Below are 19,531 nucleotides of genomic sequence, written 5' to 3' on the forward strand. Positions count from 1 at the left end.
GGTTGTAAACTGGATTCGAAATTGGCTGTGTGGGAGAAGACAGAGAGTGGTAGTGGATGATTGCTTCTCAGACTGGAGGTCTGTGACTAGTGGTGTACCTCAGGGATCTGTACTGGGACCATTGTTGTTTGTTGTCTATATCAATGATTTGGATGATAATGTGGTGAATTGGATCAGCAAGTTTGCTGATGACACTAAGATTGGAGGCGTTGTGGACAGCAAGGAAGGCTTTCAAAGCTTGCAGAGAGATCTGGACCAACTGGAAAAATGGGCCAGAAAATGGCAGATGGAATTTAATGCGGAAAAGTGAGAGGTGTTACATTTTGGAAGGTCAAACCAAGGTAGGACATACACAGTAAATGGTAGGGCACTGAGGAGTGCGGAGGAACAAAGGGATCTGGGAGTTCAGATACATAATTCTCTGAAAGTGGCGTCACAGGCAGACAAGGTTGTAAAGAAAGCTTTTGGCATACTGGCCTTCATAAATCAAAGTATTGAGTATAGGAGTTGGGATGTTATGGTGAGGTTGTATAAGACATTGGTGAGGCCAACTTTGGAGTATTGTGTGCAGTTCTGGTCACCTAACTACAGGAAGGATATCAGTAAGATTGAGAAAGTGCAGAGAAGATTTACTCGGATGTTGCCGGGTCTTAAGGAGTTGAGTTACAGGGAAAGATTAAACAGGTTAGGACTTTATTGCTTGGAGCGTAGAAGAATGAGGGGAGATTTGATAGAAGTTTACAAAATTGTGAGGGGTATAGACAGAGTAAATGCGAGTAGGCTCTTTCCACTTAGATTAGGAGAGATAAACACGAGAGGACATGGCTTTAGGGTGAAAGGGGAAAGGTTTAGGGGGAACTTCTTCATTCAGAGAGTGGTGAGAGTGTGGAACGAGCTACCATCTGACGTGGTAAATGTGGGCTCACTCTTAAGAATAAATTGGATAGATACATGGATGGGAGAGGTCTGGAGGGTTATGGACTAGGTGCAGGTCAATGGGACTAGCAGAATAATATTTCAGCACAGACTAGAAGGGCCGAGCGGCCTGTTTTCTGTGCTGTAGTGTTCTATGGTTCTAGTCTCTCACTATTTGGAAGCTTTTAGAATAACTTTTTTTGCTTCTGAACTCTAACCAAATGGATTCTGTTCTTGTCACCTCAAGGACATCCACTCTTTACAACACAACATCTTCCTGAATCAGTACTGCCACCCATCTCCCTTTTTACCTTCCCCATCTTTTCTGAACACTTATTAGTCTTGAATATTAAGCTCCCAGTCCTCACCATTTTTAAAGCCATGTTCCCGTTATTGCCACTATGTTATATTCTCACCCACCTTATTCAGCATACTCTGTCTTTGTATTTCTCATAGTCCTTTTTTAATTCGCTCCTAACTAATATGGAAGTACTCCTTTCTCAAGTACTGCCTAACATTCTCAGTTTATACATCTCATTCTCCTTTTCTACTTCTGTATGTTGTTGTCCATTCCCCCTACCAATTTAGTTTAAACCCACTCCAACCACACTAATCAATCTCCCCACCAAGGACAAAGGCCCTGTTCCTGTTCAGGTGAATAGGTGCCTCCTACCCCAGGACTGATATTAATGCTCCAAAATTCTGAAGCCCTCCCTCCAACACCTTGCTTCAAGCCACACGTTTATCCTCCCTATCTTCCTATTTCTACTCTCACAAGCATGTGGCACAGAGAGTAGTCTAGAGATTACTCACCTTTGTGGTCCTACTTTTTAAACTTCCTCCCTAGCTCCTGAAAATCTCAATACCTGCTATCTCTATGTCGCTACCACTGGCAAGTACCACAACTTTTGGCTCACTCCCTTCCGCCTGCAGAAAATTCTGCACGGTCTCTATGATGTTCTTTACCCTCACACCAGGGAGGCAACAAACCACAATGACAATTATAGAAATGTCTGTCTGTACCCTGACTATGGAATCCCACATAATTGCATTTCAGAGGCTTACAGAGCTGGGAGAAGTTATAAAGAAAGTGAATGGTGAGACTATGGAGGGACTTGTAAACAAGAATGACAATTTTTAAATTGAGGCATTATTGACCAGAAGCCAGTGAACATAGTGGGTGATTGGTGAACAAGAATTAGGTGCAAATTAGAATACGGCAGAATTTTGGATAAGCTCATGTTTATGTAGGGTGGAAGATGGGAGGCTGACCAAGATGGCAAGACAAGTCCAGAGGTAACAAAGGCCTGGATGAGCTTTTCAGTAACAGATGAGCTGAGCGGGGTGGCGTGGGAAGATGCTTCAGAGGTGCAAGTAGGTGGCAGTCTTAGTTGTGGAGCAGATGTGTGGTCGAAAGCTCATCTCATGGTCAAATACAACACCAAGGTTGCAAACGGTCTGGTTAAGCCTCAGATAGTTGCCAGGGGGAGGGATAGAGATCGTGGTTAGGGAACTGAATTTATGGTAGGGACCTACGGTGATGGTCCAGATTTTGCTGTCAAAATAATGCTGAGGATAATGGTGCTCACTGTTATTTATGCATAAATAATACTGCTACATGTTTAAACTTCAATATCCAAATGTTCACACACAAAAACAAAAAATGCTGGAAAAACTCAGCAGGTTTAACAGCATCTATGGAGGGAAAGACAAAGTTAACATTTTGAGTCTGTATGACTCGAGTCAGACTTGCTGAGTTTTTCCAGCATTTTTTGTTTTTGTTTCAGATTTCTAGCATCCACAGTATTTTGCCAATATCCAAAAGTTGCTGCCAAGCTGCACCATTCCTGCACCTTTGCAAAAAAATGCATATTGCTGTCTAACCCACCACTAAAATGCATTGAATGGTGTGAAGTTGCTGGATTAGTGCAGTAGGTACAAACCAACTCACCACAGGAATTTAAGTCTTGCCTGTTCCTGCCTAAGCATCCTTTTGACAATGAGGTAAGTATAAAATACTGTAAAACAACCTCTCCAGCACTGCAAATTTACTATTACAAATATGTAGTCTCATCCCTTCAGGTTTTAATTGGTCTTAGGAGAATTTAAAATGTCAAGCTTATGTTATGATTCAATTAGGGGCCAGTAACTTATTGTTTAAAGTAAACAAAGTTTGAGATCCCAGATATTTACTAAGAGAAAAAAGCCACAAGATTCCATAGTTTTTAAACAGAAAAAATAAACTTTACTATACAAAGTCAGAAAAGTAAAACAATTTACAAAATTGATCTTATACTTTAATTTTCAGAATTAGCTTGAGGTACACATGAATTAACAGGCAAACTGTGATCAAACACACTACACTGCACAAATGGTAGAAGTAAACAAGACAGATTGCACCAATTTCTCAGCAACCCATCAGATGTCAGCGTCCACTGTAAGTTACACAATCTTGTTAAAACACTGACTCCCTCACAAGGGATTGCCACTTTCAAAGGTCTAGCTTCTGAATTTCCTCCAAAAGTCACACCAACTCAGACTGCCTCAACGACTGTTCACTTCCTGATGGCTTAACCTCTTCTCCTGACACTACGTCTCACTGGCTTCCAGAGGCTGCACTCCAGCACCAACTCACAGGCACAACTCCAGCTCTTCAGCCACGCCAAGCAGAACGCCTTAGCACCAATGGCCAGCAGCACGGAGTCACTGACCTTCCCCGGGCTTCCCCCAAGCCCTCAGTACCTAGAGCCTGCCAACAGCAAAGTTTTTGCTGCCTAGAGCCTCTTCTGTGCTCCTCCTGGAGCTCTCCCTCTCTAGACTCTCGCCCTCTCTGGGTCCTCTCACTGAGTTCTTTCCCTGGGTTCCATCTCTGGGACCTGGGACTCCCTTTGCATGGCCCTCAAAACTGGGTCTTGTTATTTTTTTCGTGCCAAGCAGACGCATTACCCAATCCCTGCAGCTGTCCAAAGAACACTGAAAACCAAGCATATTCGGCCTGTCACCTGTCACAGTCCGTGCATGCACCAGGTCTTTTGGGCATAGTGGGAAATGGAGCTCCCAGCCTCCACCTGGAACAAGGTAAGTTCACATTTCTTGACATTTAAAAGTCATTTTATATTCCATTTCTTACTTTATTCTCTCTCTCTTAACCAATTTTTCTTTCCTTCTTCTTATTTCTCTTTCTGTATCCAATTTGACATTGAATTCATCCATTCTAATTTACATGTTCTTCTCAGTTCTTGCACAGTTAATTTCACAATCCTTCAATCTGATTGGTTAGACAGCTACTGCTGTTTGCCCCGTTTCCATTGCTGCAACGTTAACAGCTCTCATACTTTTAGCACTTGCCACACAAAAAAATGCAAAACCTAAACTTCCCAAGACAAGTCTAGTTAATGGCAGACGCCACACTGAAATATGGCTGAATGTGAACAAAAGATTTTCTTAATTACATAAGTTTGTGATTTAATGACATGATACTAGGTTAGGCAATTTGTATGACGATATGGCACGGCTTGCTTCAGCACTATGTTTATTGATTTTGATTTTTGTATGTACTATAGCACAAATCAATAGCTCAAAGGAACTGTTTGACAAAAAAAAGACCTAGGTTCATCCTACTCACCTGATACAATCCAAGTAGTCACATAATACAATAATTATGTTATCAACTAATTGTAACAATGAATCCCTATTAATTAGTCTACAACAAGCCCAAACATGAAGTGAGGAAAGCTCCTATGGTGGAACACTTTTGGGAACCATGGATCCAAAAGTCATCCTTTTCCTCCCAAGCATGGCACATTTAAGGAATGTAATGTTGCAAATTACTCAGAGATCCCAAAATATTATTTTCTGAAAGAAATTAATTTACATTTGAAGAAATCAATACTATCTACTTCTGTCCCCCTAGAAAGCATATTCCATAGATTTACTTCTAGTTCACTGAAATAATGCTGCCGCAGATTAGTTTTGAATTTCCACCCCCCACCCTCCCTGCCACTTCAAGTGCAAACCATGTCCTCTAATTGTACTGTTCTTGGACAAAATGAAACAGCTTGCCATGGTCTACATTATCTTGTTCCTTTAGAACCCTAAACAAAGAGCTATCACATCCCCAGTCGATCTTCTCTTTTTTTTGTGAGAACCTGGTTAATTTACACAGTTGGTCCTCCTAATCCAATCCTTGCATCAGTTTGTCAGCTCTCCACTGTACCTTATTCAAGAGCTGCAATATCTTTTGTCAACTATATTGACCAAGACTGTACACAGCATTCTAAGTGCAATTGCACTAATTATCTACAAAGTGACAAGATTACCTCACCACTTCAGCTCAAATTTTCATACATTCCAATTATCACTGCTAAGATTGTACTCTGCTTCTCAGAGCTATATTCGTGTAACTGCAAAATTGTTGTAACTCAGTACCCTCTCTGAAAACACACAAAATAGAGTAAGACTGAATTTAGACAAAAATTCACAAAATATATATTCTGATACAACTTCAGGGTTTTCTTAAATATAGACATGGCATCAGCGAGTGCTATTAATTTACAGACAACTCAGCAAATCCTTGACAAGAAAGGTGTTTCAAAACAGACTAAGCTGAAAATTTATCCCTTTATGGTAAACCTTTTGCCTCTTCTAATTGTAGATTCATTCCACTGTGAGCAACAAACCAGAAAAAGTTAATAATCACCTGTCTTCATTATTCGCACTGACTTAAAAATACTTGACATGGCATTTTGCTGACTGACTAAATGCTGTGCCACTTACTTCAGCAGGTTAAGTGTTAATGTTACATCCCAAAGAACACCATCAAATCTACTGTAGTTGGGAGTGCTTGTCTGAAACATGAGAAAACAATAATGCAGCTGGTCTTTTAAAAGCTATTCTGTTTGTGTATATGGCTGCACCTGAGTCACAAATTGTAATTGGTTCCTGTTGCAGGAACATCTGCGCTTTTTTGATGGTTTGTATTTAGCTTGGAGCATTTTTAAATTAAACTACAATAAAATGTAACTATTGCTCTTATAACTCTACAGACGAACATTCTTATTATTTTCACACCCCGCTGTATTCCAAAAAACAATTTAAAAATGTACTTCAGTTTCTAAAAGGAACCACAAATTCATCTACCTAATCAAAAGTCTGTAAATTACAGATTCCTCATAAACAAAATCCTGATTTTAGACATATTATCATGGTAAATTGAGAGCCAGGTGCTTCCCTTCATAAGTGTCAGGTAATGACCATCTCAAACAAGAGAGTCAAGTCAGCTCTCCTTCATCTTCAATAGCACCACATCAATACCTGAGGATCAGCTTTGACCAGAGGCTTAACAAGATGAACCATATCAACACTGTGGTTACAATTCAGGGCAGAGGGTGGATACTTTCTGGTGACTGAGTCACCTCCTGACCTCTCTAGCTTCTGCAAGACAAGGGTGTAATGCAGAATATCTAGGGTGCAATAATCACCCTTTACCTGGATAAGTGTATCTATAGCAGTATTTAAGAATTTCAAAATAAATCAGGTCAAAATAGTTCAAGTGATCAGCATCCCTGCTCCAGAACTCAACATCCACCCATGTACAAGCTATAGGATGCACTGCAGCAAGTTACCAATGTTAGTTTTACAGCACCTCCCTCCCCTAAAACAGTTACCTCAAAGGAGATCACAACAGGAGGGCCATGGGAACCTTGTCACCACCAAGTCTCATGCCATTCTGACTAGATGCATAATGCCACCCCTTCCATACTTAACACGATTGTGAGAATGTCACAAAGATTACAGCTGTTCGAGTTCAGGGCAACTAAAAATGGGTTATAAAGTGGCCTTGCCAATGTCACCCGCATCGCAAGATCAAATTTAAAAAGGGAACCACAGAAAGAATGTTGATAGCAGCAAAGGAGACCATCCAACCTTTCATACTTGCCAACCTTTTTGCTACAGTTATCTACTAATTCCACTGCCCTATTCTCTCCCCTTAACCATTTTCCTTCATTTGCATCACATGATTATCTAAAAGGATACAATAATGTCTGCTTCAAAGCATTGCATTCTCTCAAGAACTTTGTGACAATAACTTTCTCTTAACCTCCTTCCTCATCATCACAGTGACGGTTAGATCTAGAATTTCAATTAGTTGGAGAGTCAATACAAGTCTTTCCTTACTAAGCAGTAAAACCCTTCCGAATTTTACTAATCCTTCATTCATCAGCGCATCAGTGAATAAAGTCCATGCAAAGAATAGTAGTAAGAAAAGAAAATTAAAGGCTCTTCATTTATCGGAATGCATGAAGCATCCGCAATAAGATAGATAAACTAGTGGCACAAATAGAAATAAATGGCTTAGATCTAATCACCATTACAGAGACATGGCTTTATGGTGACCAAGGTTGGGAAACAAACATTCCAGGATGCTGGAAATCTGAAACAAAAACAGAAAATGCTGGAAAAACTCAGGTCTAACAGCATCTGTGGAGAGAAAACAGACAGGGTTAACGTTTTGAGTCCGTACGAGCTCTAAAGAAGAGTCATACGGACTTGAAACGTTAACTTTTTTTTTCTCTCCACAGATGCTGTTAGACCTGCTGAGTTTTCCAGCATTTTCTGGAATTACAGGCCAGTTAGCCAGACATCAGTCGGTGAGAAAGTGCTGAAATTGATCATTAAACAAAGTCTTTAATCAGCCCCTCTCCCCTCACCCCTCACCACACACACCCAATCTTCCCAATCCGTCTCCCTTTTTCCCAAACCCCCGTCTTCACTCATGCCCCCTCTCCCCACTTAGTCCCCCAATTCATGCCCAATCACCACACAGCCCCTCACTCATGCCCCTCCCCACTCAGCCCCTAACCAACTCAACCCTTCTTTCCCCCATCTAGATTTCTCTACCTTGCTCGGACTCGGCTACTTATCACTGCCCGTCAGTGGGCAGTTGTGGCTCTTGCTTGGCCAGCACCACTTGGATCCGTAGTGCTGGGGGAAGGGCAAGCTGCCTTCCGGGACAGATGAGCTCAGGCCCGGGGGCTCATTCTCTGGCAGGACACTGTCTTTTCCATCACTGGTGTTTGGGTAGCGCTGGGGTCCCGAGTAGGCCGAGCCAGAGGCGGCAGAAAGTGGCAACTGCTGAGGATGGGTATGGACGAGACTGTGGCTAGCTGGTATCTCTCTCCCTCCCAGGGCCGGAGCTTGAAGCCGAACAGCAGGTTGCAGTTAAGTTGGGGCCGAGTTGCCCTATGGGGGTTTTATGGGGTAATGGGGGCTCTGATTGGACAGGATGATCCAGCCAGCCTCTGCCAGTGGCAGCAGTTCCCGCAGCGGAGCCAGCGCCTGTAAGAGGGCTCAGTGCAGGAAGATGCTCTGCAGGCTGCACATGTCAGCAACAGCTACTGGGGGTACAGCAAGCAAGTCAAAGCCAGTTCAGAATTAGCAGCAGATTAAAGAGATAAATGCTGTGACGGATCTCCTGGGCCAGGCAGAAGTTGGAAAAAAATTTAAAGGACAAAATTCCATAATCCAAAAGTCAGAATTCTGCCAAATGGTGAAAATTTCTCATCCCTTGTACAGCTAAGGTTCAATAGATTGGTCTCTGGGATGAAAGAGTTGTCCTGTGATGAGAGCCTAGTAAATTGGGTCTATATTCTTTGATGTTGAGAAGAATGAGAGGTGATCTCATTGAAACATACAAGACTCTGAAAAGGTTCGACAAGGTAGACACGAGAGGTTATTTCCCCTGGCTAGGGAATCTAGAACACACAGTCTCAGGATAAGGGGTTGATCATTTAGGATTGAGGTGAGGAAAAAAATTACATCATTCAAAGGGTTGTGAGTCTTTGGAATTGTCTACCCCAGAGGGTTGTGGGTGTTCCATCACTGAATATATTCAAGGCTGAGATAGATTGATTATTTGTATCTCAGGGAATCAAAGGATATGGGAAGCGGGTGGGAAAGTGGAATTGAAGCCCAAGATCAGCCATGAAGGTATTGAATCGCGGAGCAGGTTCTACATGATCTACTCTTACTCCTATTTCATGTGATATTCAATCTCAGTTTTCAGTGCTCCAGTGGAAATCAACCCACAATCACACACCCCCTATTACAACTATAATTTCCTCATCCCTGGCATCATCCTGGTGAACCGAAGCTGTATGCTCTTCAAAACTTTGATTTCCTTTGTATACTGGGACTGCAAAAGCTGCCCCACACGGTACTCCAACTGCGGTTTATTTAATGTGTTTTATTAAATTTCTCACTACTTCTTTTCTTTAATACTCAATGACCTTATTTATAAAATCCAAATTTCAATTGGCTTTTTAATGATTTTATCCTCTTGTATTCGCACTTTCAGGGAGTTATTTATCTGAAACCCGAGGTTTCTGTCATCTATCACATTCAGTATCTTTCCATTTTGTGTATAAATTTGGAATTAAAAGCTAGTCTCAATAATAGTGACCATGAAACTATCTGGTTCACTAATGTCCTTCAGGAAGAAAAATCTGCCATCGTTACCCAGTCCGGCCTACATATGACACCAGAACCGTACAATGTGGCTGACTCTTAATTGCCTTCTGAAATGGCCTAGCAAGTCACTCAATTGTGTCTAACTGCTATTTAAAAGTCAAAAAAGTCCAAAACCAGACAAACCACTCAACATTAACCTAGGCACTGGAAATGACAACAGCACATTATCAACCCTGCAAAGACCTTCTTATTAACATCTGGGGGCTTGTGCCAAAATTGGGAGAGCTGTCCCACAGACTAGTCAGGCAACAGTCTGACAGACTCGCTGAATCACCCCTTCCAGCCACTGTCCCAAAAACCTCCATCCCGGGCTATGTCCTATCCCACCAGCAAGACAGAACCACCAGAGGCAGCGGCCCAGTTGGCAGGGTGGTAGCCTGGGAGTCCTCAACATTGACTTCAGACCCCATGAAGTTTCATCACTTGAAAGGTTAAACATGGGCAAGAAAACCTCCTGCTGTTTACCACCTATGCTAATGAATCAGCACTCCTCCATACTGAACATCGCTGGGAAGAAGCACTGATGGTAGCAAGGACACAGAACGTACTCTGGGTGGGGGACTTCAATGCCCGTCACCAAGAGTGGCTTGGTAGCACCACTACTGACTGAGTTGGCTGAGTCCTAAAGGACATAGCTGCCAGACTGGGTCTGCAGCGGGTGTTGAGGGAGCCAACAAGAGGGAAAAAAACTACTTGACCTTTTCCTCACCATTCTACCTGTTGCAGATGCATCTGTCCATGACACTATTGGCAGCACACAGTCCTTGTGGAGATGAAAACCCATCTTCACGATGAGGATATCGTCCAACTTGTTGTGTGGCACTACCACCTTATTAAACAGATAGATTCAGAACAGATCCAGCAATTCAAAACTGGGCATCCATGAGGCACTGTGGGCCATCAGCAGCACCAGAATTGTATTCAGTTGCAATCTGTAACTCAATGCCTAGCATATCCCTTACTCTACCATTACCTTCAAGCTAGGGGATCAACCTTGGTTCAATGAGGAGTGCAATGGGGAATTCCAGGAGCTGCATAGCCACATCTAAAAATTAGGTGCCAACCTGGTGAAGCTGCAACACAGGACTACATACATGCCAAACAGCAGAAGCAGCATGCAATAGACAGAGCTAAGCAATCCACAACCAACAGATCAGATCTAAGCTCTGCAGTCCTTCCACACCCAGTCATGAAATGGTGGCAGAGACAATTAAACAACTGAATGGAGGTCATTCCACAAATATCCCCATCCTCAACGATGGAGAAGGCCAGCACATCAGTGCAAAAGACAAAGCTGAGGCATTTGCAACCATCTTTAGCCCAAAGTGCTGAGGGTTTGATCCATCTCACACTCCTCGGGGTCCCTGGCATCATAGATGCCGATCTTCAGCCAATTATTCCGGGTGATATCAAGAAACGACGGCACTGTATACAACAAAGGCTATGGAGCTTGACAACAACCCAGCAATAGCACTGAAGATTTGTGCTCCAGAACTAGCCACGCCTTTAACCAAGCCGATTCGGTACAGATGCATCTAACAATGTGAAAATTGTCCAGGTATGTCCTGTCCACAAATAGCAGGGCAAATCCAATCCGGCCAATCCGCCAGGGCCACTCAGCTCCTGACCTCATTATGGCCTTGGTCCAATCATGGACAAAAGAATTGAACTCCAGAGGTGAGATGAGAGCGACTGCCTTTGACATCAAGACAGCAGTTGATCAAGTGTGACATCAAGGAGTTCTAACAAAAATGAAGTCAATGGGAATCAGGGGGGGAAACTCTCCACTGGTTGGGAATCATACCTAGCACAAGGGAATACAGCTGTGGTTGTTGGAGGCCAATCATCCCAGCCCCAGGACATCACTGCAAGCGTTCCTCTGGGTAGTGTCCTAGACCCAACCACCTTCAGCTGCTTCAATGACCATCCGCCATTATAAGGTCAGAAATGGGGATGCTCGCTGATGATTGCACAGTGTTCAGAACAATTCAGGACTCAGATGCTGAAAAAGTCCGTGTCCATTAGCAGGGACACCTGGACAACATTCAGGCAAGTAACATTCATGCCACACAAATGTAAGGCAATAGCAATCTCCAACCAGGAAGAATCTAACCATCTTCCCATGACATTCAAATGTCATTACCATTGCTGAATCCCCCACCATCAACATCCTGGGGGTTACCAGGATGGCCAGAAACTGAACTGGACCAGCCATATAAATACTGTGGCTACAAGTGCAAGTTAGAAGCTGGGAATTCTGCAGAGAGTAACTCACCTCCTGACTCCCCAAAGCCTGTCTGCCATCTGCAAGGTACAAGTCAGGGGTTTGATGGATAAGTGCAGTTCCAACAACACTCAAAAAGCTCAAACCATCCTGGGCAAAGCAGCATGCCTGATCGGCACCCCGTCCACCACCTTAAACATTCACTCCCTCGACCACCAAAGAACTGTGGCAGCAGTGTGTACCACCTACAGGATGTACTGCAGCACCTTCCAAATCATCAACTTCTTCCACTAAGAAGGACAAGGGCAGCGGATGCACAGGAACATCACCACCTGCAAGTTCCACTCCAAGGCACACACGACACTGACTTGAGCCTATATCGCCATTACTTCACTAACAGCACTGTAGGAGTACCGACACCAGATGGACTACAGTGGTTCAAGGCAGCGGCTCACCACCACTTTCTCAAGGGCAAATAAGGATGATCAACAATTGCTGGCCCTGCTAGTGATGCTCACGTCCTATGAAAGAATAAAAAATATACTCCCATGGGGGGTGATCAGTATGGATAATGACCCCGTCCTATTGATGATGTCACCAAAGAACAGGATGTGGATGAGGAAGACAAGGTGTCAAGAATGGTTTCTTGAAATCATTGCTTGTCGCTCCAAACCACCTGGTCTGATGAGGGTTGTTTATGCCAATGTCTACATCTACATCTTCTATTGTGGTCTTAATGCATGTTGTCAGATTAAGTCTCGCCTCAACGAACTGCAATGGGAGAATAACAGCTGTCAAGATGTAAACATATTTTACTCAATCCCACTCCAGAGATGACAAGGAGTGTTGAAACCAATGCTGGAGATCACTAGGAATAGGATGTATAAGAGTGAATTAAGCCAAGGACAGTTCTGTAGAGCAGCTAGTATATAGAGTGTATATGTGGATAAGCTATTTATGCTTCACATGAGCCACCTTCCATCTGACATCATCAAACCATGTCAGCATATCCTTCTATTCCTTTCTTCCTCAAGTAATTATCTAGCTTTGCCTTAAATGCATCTATGGTTTTCACCTCAACTATTCCTTTTGGTAGCACATTTCACATTCCCACTCTTTGAGAAAGAGGTTTCTCCTGAATTCTGTATTGGATTGGTAGTGACTATCTATATACTTCAGCCTTTCCTAATAAGTGTATCCTCAGTTTTAGTAGAATCTTTGTGATTTTCTTTGCACCTTCACCAAACCCTCTATATCCTTTTATAATATGGAGATCAGAACTCGGCACCGTATTCAAAGTATGGTCTAATCAAGGATTGATACAAGTTTAACAATATAACCTCACTGCTTTTCAATTCTACCCCTATAGAAATGAACCCCAATGTTTGATTTCCTTTTATGACGGCCTTACCAAAGTTCTTTTGAAAATTCAAATGTGTTACATTTGCTGCATTGTCCTTATCTAACCTTCTGTTACTATTTCAAAGAATTCAATAAGGTTGTTCAAGCATGACCTTCCCTTATGAAATCCTTGCCGATTATTCTTTACATTTTTGGTTTCTAGATGTTTTATTACATCTTTAAGCATTTATTACTGACTGTCTTAGTTATGGCCCCAACTTTTGGTCTTCCCACAAGTGGAAACATCTTCGCTACATTTAATCTTTTCATAATCCTAAAGACATTTAGTTAAATTAATGGCAGATTTGTACTGCAGTTATATCTCCAAAAGGAACTTCATTGATTTTGCTCAAATTTATTTCACACAGTCCCATGTTAGCAGCAGAAGGGACATTCAACCAATCATTCAGGGCTAGATTTACACCAGGGCCTAGAGGAAATCCCAATACACCAATCAATCCAACCCACTGGGAGCAGAAGAGAGAAAATACATATTCATGGAAATACCAAATTACCAGAGTGTCTATAAATACATTTAATACTTTCCAGGTTTCAACAATTTTTAAAAATTATTTTCCTCTATTTTGGCAAAACTATTCCTACCCATCCTCCTCTTCTCCTGAAAGGCTTGACTCATTGGTGTATGATTCCAGAGGTTCTGGGGTTTTTTTCTATTATCTGAACCCGATTCTGAGTCTCCAATTATTCAGACATTCAAGTTTTTCAGCTGAGGTCACTTGACTTCAATTTTGAGCTAATTTTCCACTCCTTAACCAATGAGCTGGTTCCAGTGTCCGTCGTGGTTGAGATCAATTAACTCTGCAAAAATGGGGAATTGAACTTAGGACCTTTACATGCATGGTTCAGCTTCAAACGGCCGAGTCTTTAATCAAGATTCCTTTAGTATTACACTAACATATCAGCCTATATTATATGCTCAGGACTTGGAGTTGAGTTTGAACCCACGGCCTCCTAACTCCGAGACCAGTGCTATCTATTGAACCAAGCTGACTCTGTAGTTAAGTAACCCTTGCCCAATTGAAGCTAATACCTCCAGTACCAATATCTTCAAAAAAAACTATTCTACAAATAATTAAGTTGGGGGAAATAGAGTCATAGTTTTTCAACGTATTTTAGCCGAAGGTAGCTCTTTTCTGCCAGCAAGGTATAAAGTAGCATCGAATGAAGCTACTGAGAATTATACTTGTTCTTAGGATGTATGCTGCAAAGAGAACAACAAATTATTGACCATCCCAGTTGCTTGAGTAGATGAACCATCGATTCGAGCTATCTTCTACAGTCCTTGTGACAATGATCCTATTATGAGGTCAGGTACAGTATTTCAAGATTTTCAAACAGAAACAATGAAGGAAGTGATATATGTACAAATCAGAATATTGAGAGTAGAACTTAAGGGGTGATGATGTTCCTGTGACATTGCTGCCCGTCTTCCCAGTGATCGAGATCACAGGAGATTGGACAGTGCTGTTGAAGTGAGTCTGGTAAATTGCTGCAATGCATCATCTAGATAATACATGCCATAAGAGCAGTGTGCTGATGGTGGATATTCAGTGCAGCAGGAGGGGTGCCAATCTAGAACACTGCTGTCACGAATCCAAGTATGTGGTGAATATGCCATCAAACTCAGGACTTACGTTTCATAAATCATGGTAAAGCTCAGGAGGTTTGGCCACTCATCAAAACACCCTGCTTTGGTCCTGCCCTTATAACTAAAAATGTGATGGCAGGTCTAGTTAAATTTAGGGTCAAAGTGACCCCCAAAGACATTGATGATGAAAGACTCTACCATGGTGGTGTTATTGAATGTCAGGGGGAGATTGTTGGGCTTTTTTTTTGTTTGAGCCTGACTTTCATAGCACAAATCTTAGTTGCCATTTGTCAGTCCTAATTTAAATGTTCCATGGGAAGTTGCCTTGAGAAGGAGAAAAGGTGTTGGAGGTGATCGAGGAAGGACCAAGTTGTAGTTGAGGAAATGGTCTCTTCGGAAGGCTGAAAGGGAGAGAAAAATGTGTTCGGTGTCATGCTGGAGCTGGCAGAAACAAATTTTAAAAAATACTATCTCAGGTACTCCATCCTGACGTCCAGGAGAAATATCAGCTATTTCTCCATGGTGAACCAGAGATCTGAAATGCATGGAAACTCACATTATTTAAAATTCTGAAACCAAGTTACCAATAAATCTGCACAACTACCAAGAGCTTCTGTTTCCTGCTGTGCAAAGCACAATCTCCCTGTAGGATTACACCTTTACTAAAATCAACAGAGCTTAAGCAGAGTTTGGCAAGGCTTATAGACCCCACAACTATGCGGTGCATAGGAGTAAAAGTGGAGTTTAACTAGTTAAAACTATATAGCATACCAGAGCAGAGCACCAGCAAGCCTCCTGCTGTTTGTTCAGACAAGACTACTGTAAACATTGGACAGTGACAGCTATCCAAAGTAATATCATGCAAGAACAAATATAATATAAAAAACACAAATACATACCAAAAATAATAAGTCAATAAAAAAATGAAATCTAACAACAAATAGAGGACCACCTTACAGAATCCATAGAGTCTACCTTGGGGACCCTGCCACAATAAGGTGAAAATTGCAACTTTTAAAAAATATATAATCGCAACAGGGTACTTTGGTATAAGTAGACCGGGATTATACACAAAACATTAATTTTTAAAAAATCTTTATAGATGACCTGTGTCCTTCCAGCATTTTCTACTTCTATGTGAGTATGGTTGACTGGCAATAAACAGTACAAGGAATATGGCTCATAGGCTTGCTATGTCCGTTTGATACTAGAAAACAGCACGAGTTGTCAAGTCTCCTCATACAGAAACCCCAGTAATCAGCCCAGAGAGAAAAAAACATCCCTCTAGCCATACATATATCTTTACTGATAGTACCAAGAGAAAGGTCTCTAAACTACAGACTCTTAAGACAGCATGTCTTACTCTCCTAAAGATAGTTTGTAACTGAGAAAGGCTGGCAACATGAGTAAGCTTTGGTTTGTATTTAGCTTGTGACGAATGTTTTAATACATATTAGTCCTTGAACTTTCTCTTTTATTTGTAAATGTAGACTGCAAGACAGATGCTATGCAATAAAAAGTTTGGACAGTTCTTTGCTATATTGTGATCTTGAAGGCAATATTATGTAACTATTAACAAACCCATAATAGAATAGATTCAGATGACAAACAAATGAAAAGTGTTAACATGCACAAAGATGGATGCAATTTAAGTAATATCAATATAAGGCCAATTATGGTAAAGGAAGAACAACTGTCAATGCTTCACCCTGCATTTTTAAGCGTATCAAAACTGTTACTAATAAATCATACATTCCAATGTAAAGGGTTTAGTGATCAGGGCCTACTTTCACACAGTTTACAGTTACACCAGCCACACTGTCGTTTTTAAATGAAAAAGGGAGTTTACTAAGAATACAATAGAATGACAGCAGTAATTGATAGAAAAACATCACAGATCAACCAGCATCTGGAAAAAAAGGGCTAACGTTTCGGATTCAGAACCCTTCTTCCGAACAACCTCTTTCATATGTTCATAGGATTCCCCAAATGTATATTATCAACGTTTCCTATTATTTCACATCAACAATATTAGCAGTGCCTAACTCTGCAAAGGAGAGCCAGGCTCATTAAGACCCAATAGGTAACAGAACACAAAACCATATGTCACGGTTGAACTGTTTTTACTGACGATGTGGGTAAAGGTCAGGCAACAAAAGCCAGATAATCCTTTTATGTAAGGAAAAGAGATAAATATACAATAAACGAGAAGGGTCGGTGGCCCACAGCAACACCCGCTCAGCTCCTGCGGTTGGTAACGTATGACAAAACTGAACATGTACCGAGCACCAAACAACAGAGAGAGGGGAGGGGGGAAGAGAGAGAGGGAGGGAAGCGACTCTTAATTATCTACCAGAAGAAACTAACTTCCAAATGGTTAGTAAACTACCAACAAGTCGATGTTTTGCCTGACCGACACTAGTCCCCTCCACCCCAGCTCATCACAACTAAAACCTTGGCTGATCTGGGTAAAAGAAATAGGGCATACTGGGTAAAAAAAAATTACTAACCTCTTTTTTTCCAACAATTCCTCCCTTCGCCCACCATGCACCAGGAGCGGAAACATAGGGCGGCCGCTCGGTGCCGGCCCCGCACTCTGAATCCCCGCATCACCCTGTCCGCCAGCACCGCCCCCCTCATCTCCTCCCATTGGTCAGTGCCTCCTGATTGACAGCACAAGTCCCACCCGGCCAGTCCCGCCTCTCCCGTGCTCCCATTCGACCGAAACCCACACCCCTCGGCCAACCGTTCGCACTTTTCATTGCTCAGCCTCCGCGTCAATCGCCCAAACGTCACTGAGGTTTTGTTTTCTGCCCTTCCCCCCCCCTGACGGTCGCCGCAGGAAGCGACGACATGGCTATTGAGAATTATTCATGTTCCCGGGTACCTCCCGACGCCATTGTTTTTAACGTTACAGGGTTGGGAACGGTTGATTTTGATTCACATTCGTCGTATTTAAAGCCTCTGGAGGCTGTGTCTGTGGCTTAGGGGAACATTCAATGGGAAGAAAAAGCTACGGCACCAATGTGTTTCTTGCCGGGGTTCCCGGTCACAGAGCACGAGCACCGCCTCTGTCCGTGACGTCATGCGCAGACCGCGCTGCAGTAGGGGGAGTACTGCGCCCCCTAGTGACTGCTTATCTACAGGCTGCACTGCACCAACTAACAGCTTGAGAATATACAAAATGAAGCAAAATCATAAACCATTCATCTTTAAAAATTATTCTGAATTAGAACTATCCTTGAAATAGGACTTTTTATTCCAAAAAATGTTAAAGATACTTTAAAAAGGTTAAAACTGAAATACAATCTAGGCGAAATTAAACCATTGTGGTTTTATTACTGGACCAGTAATCCGAACATAAAAACAGCTGGATATAACTCAGCAGGTCGGTCAGTGTCTGGAGGAAAACGGAGTGGGACTTAAACACACAAACCTCTAACTCATAGTTATGAATGCAACCAACTGGGCTATAGCTGACATGTTACAGCAATAACGCACAAAGGTGTTAATGAATGGGAAAAAGATTAAATTTAAAGCAGGCACTTTTAATGTTGGATACTGCATTTGCTGCTCACAATGCAGTCTCTACCCTGGGGAGACTGAACAAAGATCGGGTGGCCTATTTGCAGATTATCTCTGTTCAGTCCAGAAACATGACCATGAGCTACCATTACATTTTAATTCTCCACCTTGCTCTCATGCTGAGCTCTCTGTCCTCAGGCTCCTGCTTCTTCTTAGGCAGTCCATCGGGGGTTGTGGGTCCTGAAGTGACTAAAAAGACCAATGCTAGGTCTGCACACTCTGCCTACAGGTGGGGCAGGTAGTGTTTGATGAGGTGGATGGGTGAGATGCTCGGATTTTGTTACGCTCCTTCTGCTGTTTGCATTTGGCCTCTACCTGGGCCTATCGGAGATGTTTGAAATGGTTGGCACCTTCGCCGATGCTTCTCCAGTTTAGGAGGTCTTTAGCAGAAGATTCCCATAAACCGGTGAGGATGTTGCATTTTCTCAGGGAGGCTTTAGGACGGCCCTGTAATGTTTGCTCTGCCCTCCTGGTAACCACTTGCCGTGATGAAGCTCAGATTAGAGAGCTTGTTTTGGGAGTCTTGTCTCAGGCATGCAGACAATGTGGCCTACCCAATGTAACTGATTAACCATAATCAATCAGTGCTTCAATACTGGGGATGTTGACCTGAGAGAAGACACTGATATTGGAGCACCTATTCTGCCATTGAATTTGCAGGATTTTGTGGTTGCATCACTGGTGATATTTCTCCAGGCATTTAAGGTGCCTGCTATACGTTGTCCACATCTCTCACGCATACAGGGAGGCAGATAGCACTGCAGACCATGAGCTTGGTGCCAGTTCTGAGGTCTTTGCCATCAAATACTCTTTTCCTCAGACGGCCAGAGGCTGCGCTGGCATGCTGGAGGTGATGTTGAATTCCATTGTTGATATCTGTCCTCGCTGAGAGGATGCCCCCAAAGTAAGAGAAATAATCAGTGTTGTTCAGTGGTTCATCATGGATCTTGATAGGGAGTCTGACAGCATCTGTGGAGAGGAATACAGTTGATGTTTCAAGTCTGTATGACTCTTCATCAAAACTTCAGGAGTTCTGATGAAGAGTCATACGGACTCGAAATGTCAACTCTATTCCTCTCCGCAGATGCTGTCAGGCCTGTTGAGTTTTTCCAGGTATTTTTGTTTTTGTCTAGATTTCCAGCATCCGCAGTATTTTGCTTTTATCTTGATAGGGGGTAGCAGGAGCAGACTAGTAGAAGATTTTTGTTGTCCGGAAGTTTAGCTTAATGCCCATTCTTTCCATACACCTCTGTGCATGATGATAGTTT

The 19,531-nt window shown here is 42.5% G+C and overlaps 1 protein-coding gene across 4 annotated transcripts in view; it reads right to left on the minus strand.

The window, feature by feature from the left end:
* Positions 1–17,341, minus strand: part of znf143b (zinc finger protein 143b) — a 94,588-nt gene extending 77,247 nt beyond the window's left edge. For 2 of the 4 annotated variants that reach the window (XM_078549174.1, XM_078549173.1), the window contains exon 1: positions 17,189–17,260. Coding sequence is in view for 2 of the 4 variants with exons in the window: in XM_078549176.1 (XP_078405302.1) it covers positions 17,189–17,318 (130 nt within the window). In the remaining 2 variants the exon portion in view is untranslated. Of the gene's footprint in view, positions 1–17,188 lie in introns of all 4 variants that reach the window. The other 2 variants (XM_078549176.1, XM_078549172.1) reach the window with 2 other exon arrangements.
* Between the last annotated feature and the right edge of the window lie 2,190 nt (positions 17,342–19,531).

The sequence above is a fragment of the Cetorhinus maximus genome, chromosome 9, assembly GCF_964194155.1.
Source record: "Cetorhinus maximus chromosome 9, sCetMax3.hap1.1, whole genome shotgun sequence".
NCBI lineage: Eukaryota > Metazoa > Chordata > Chondrichthyes > Lamniformes > Cetorhinidae > Cetorhinus > Cetorhinus maximus.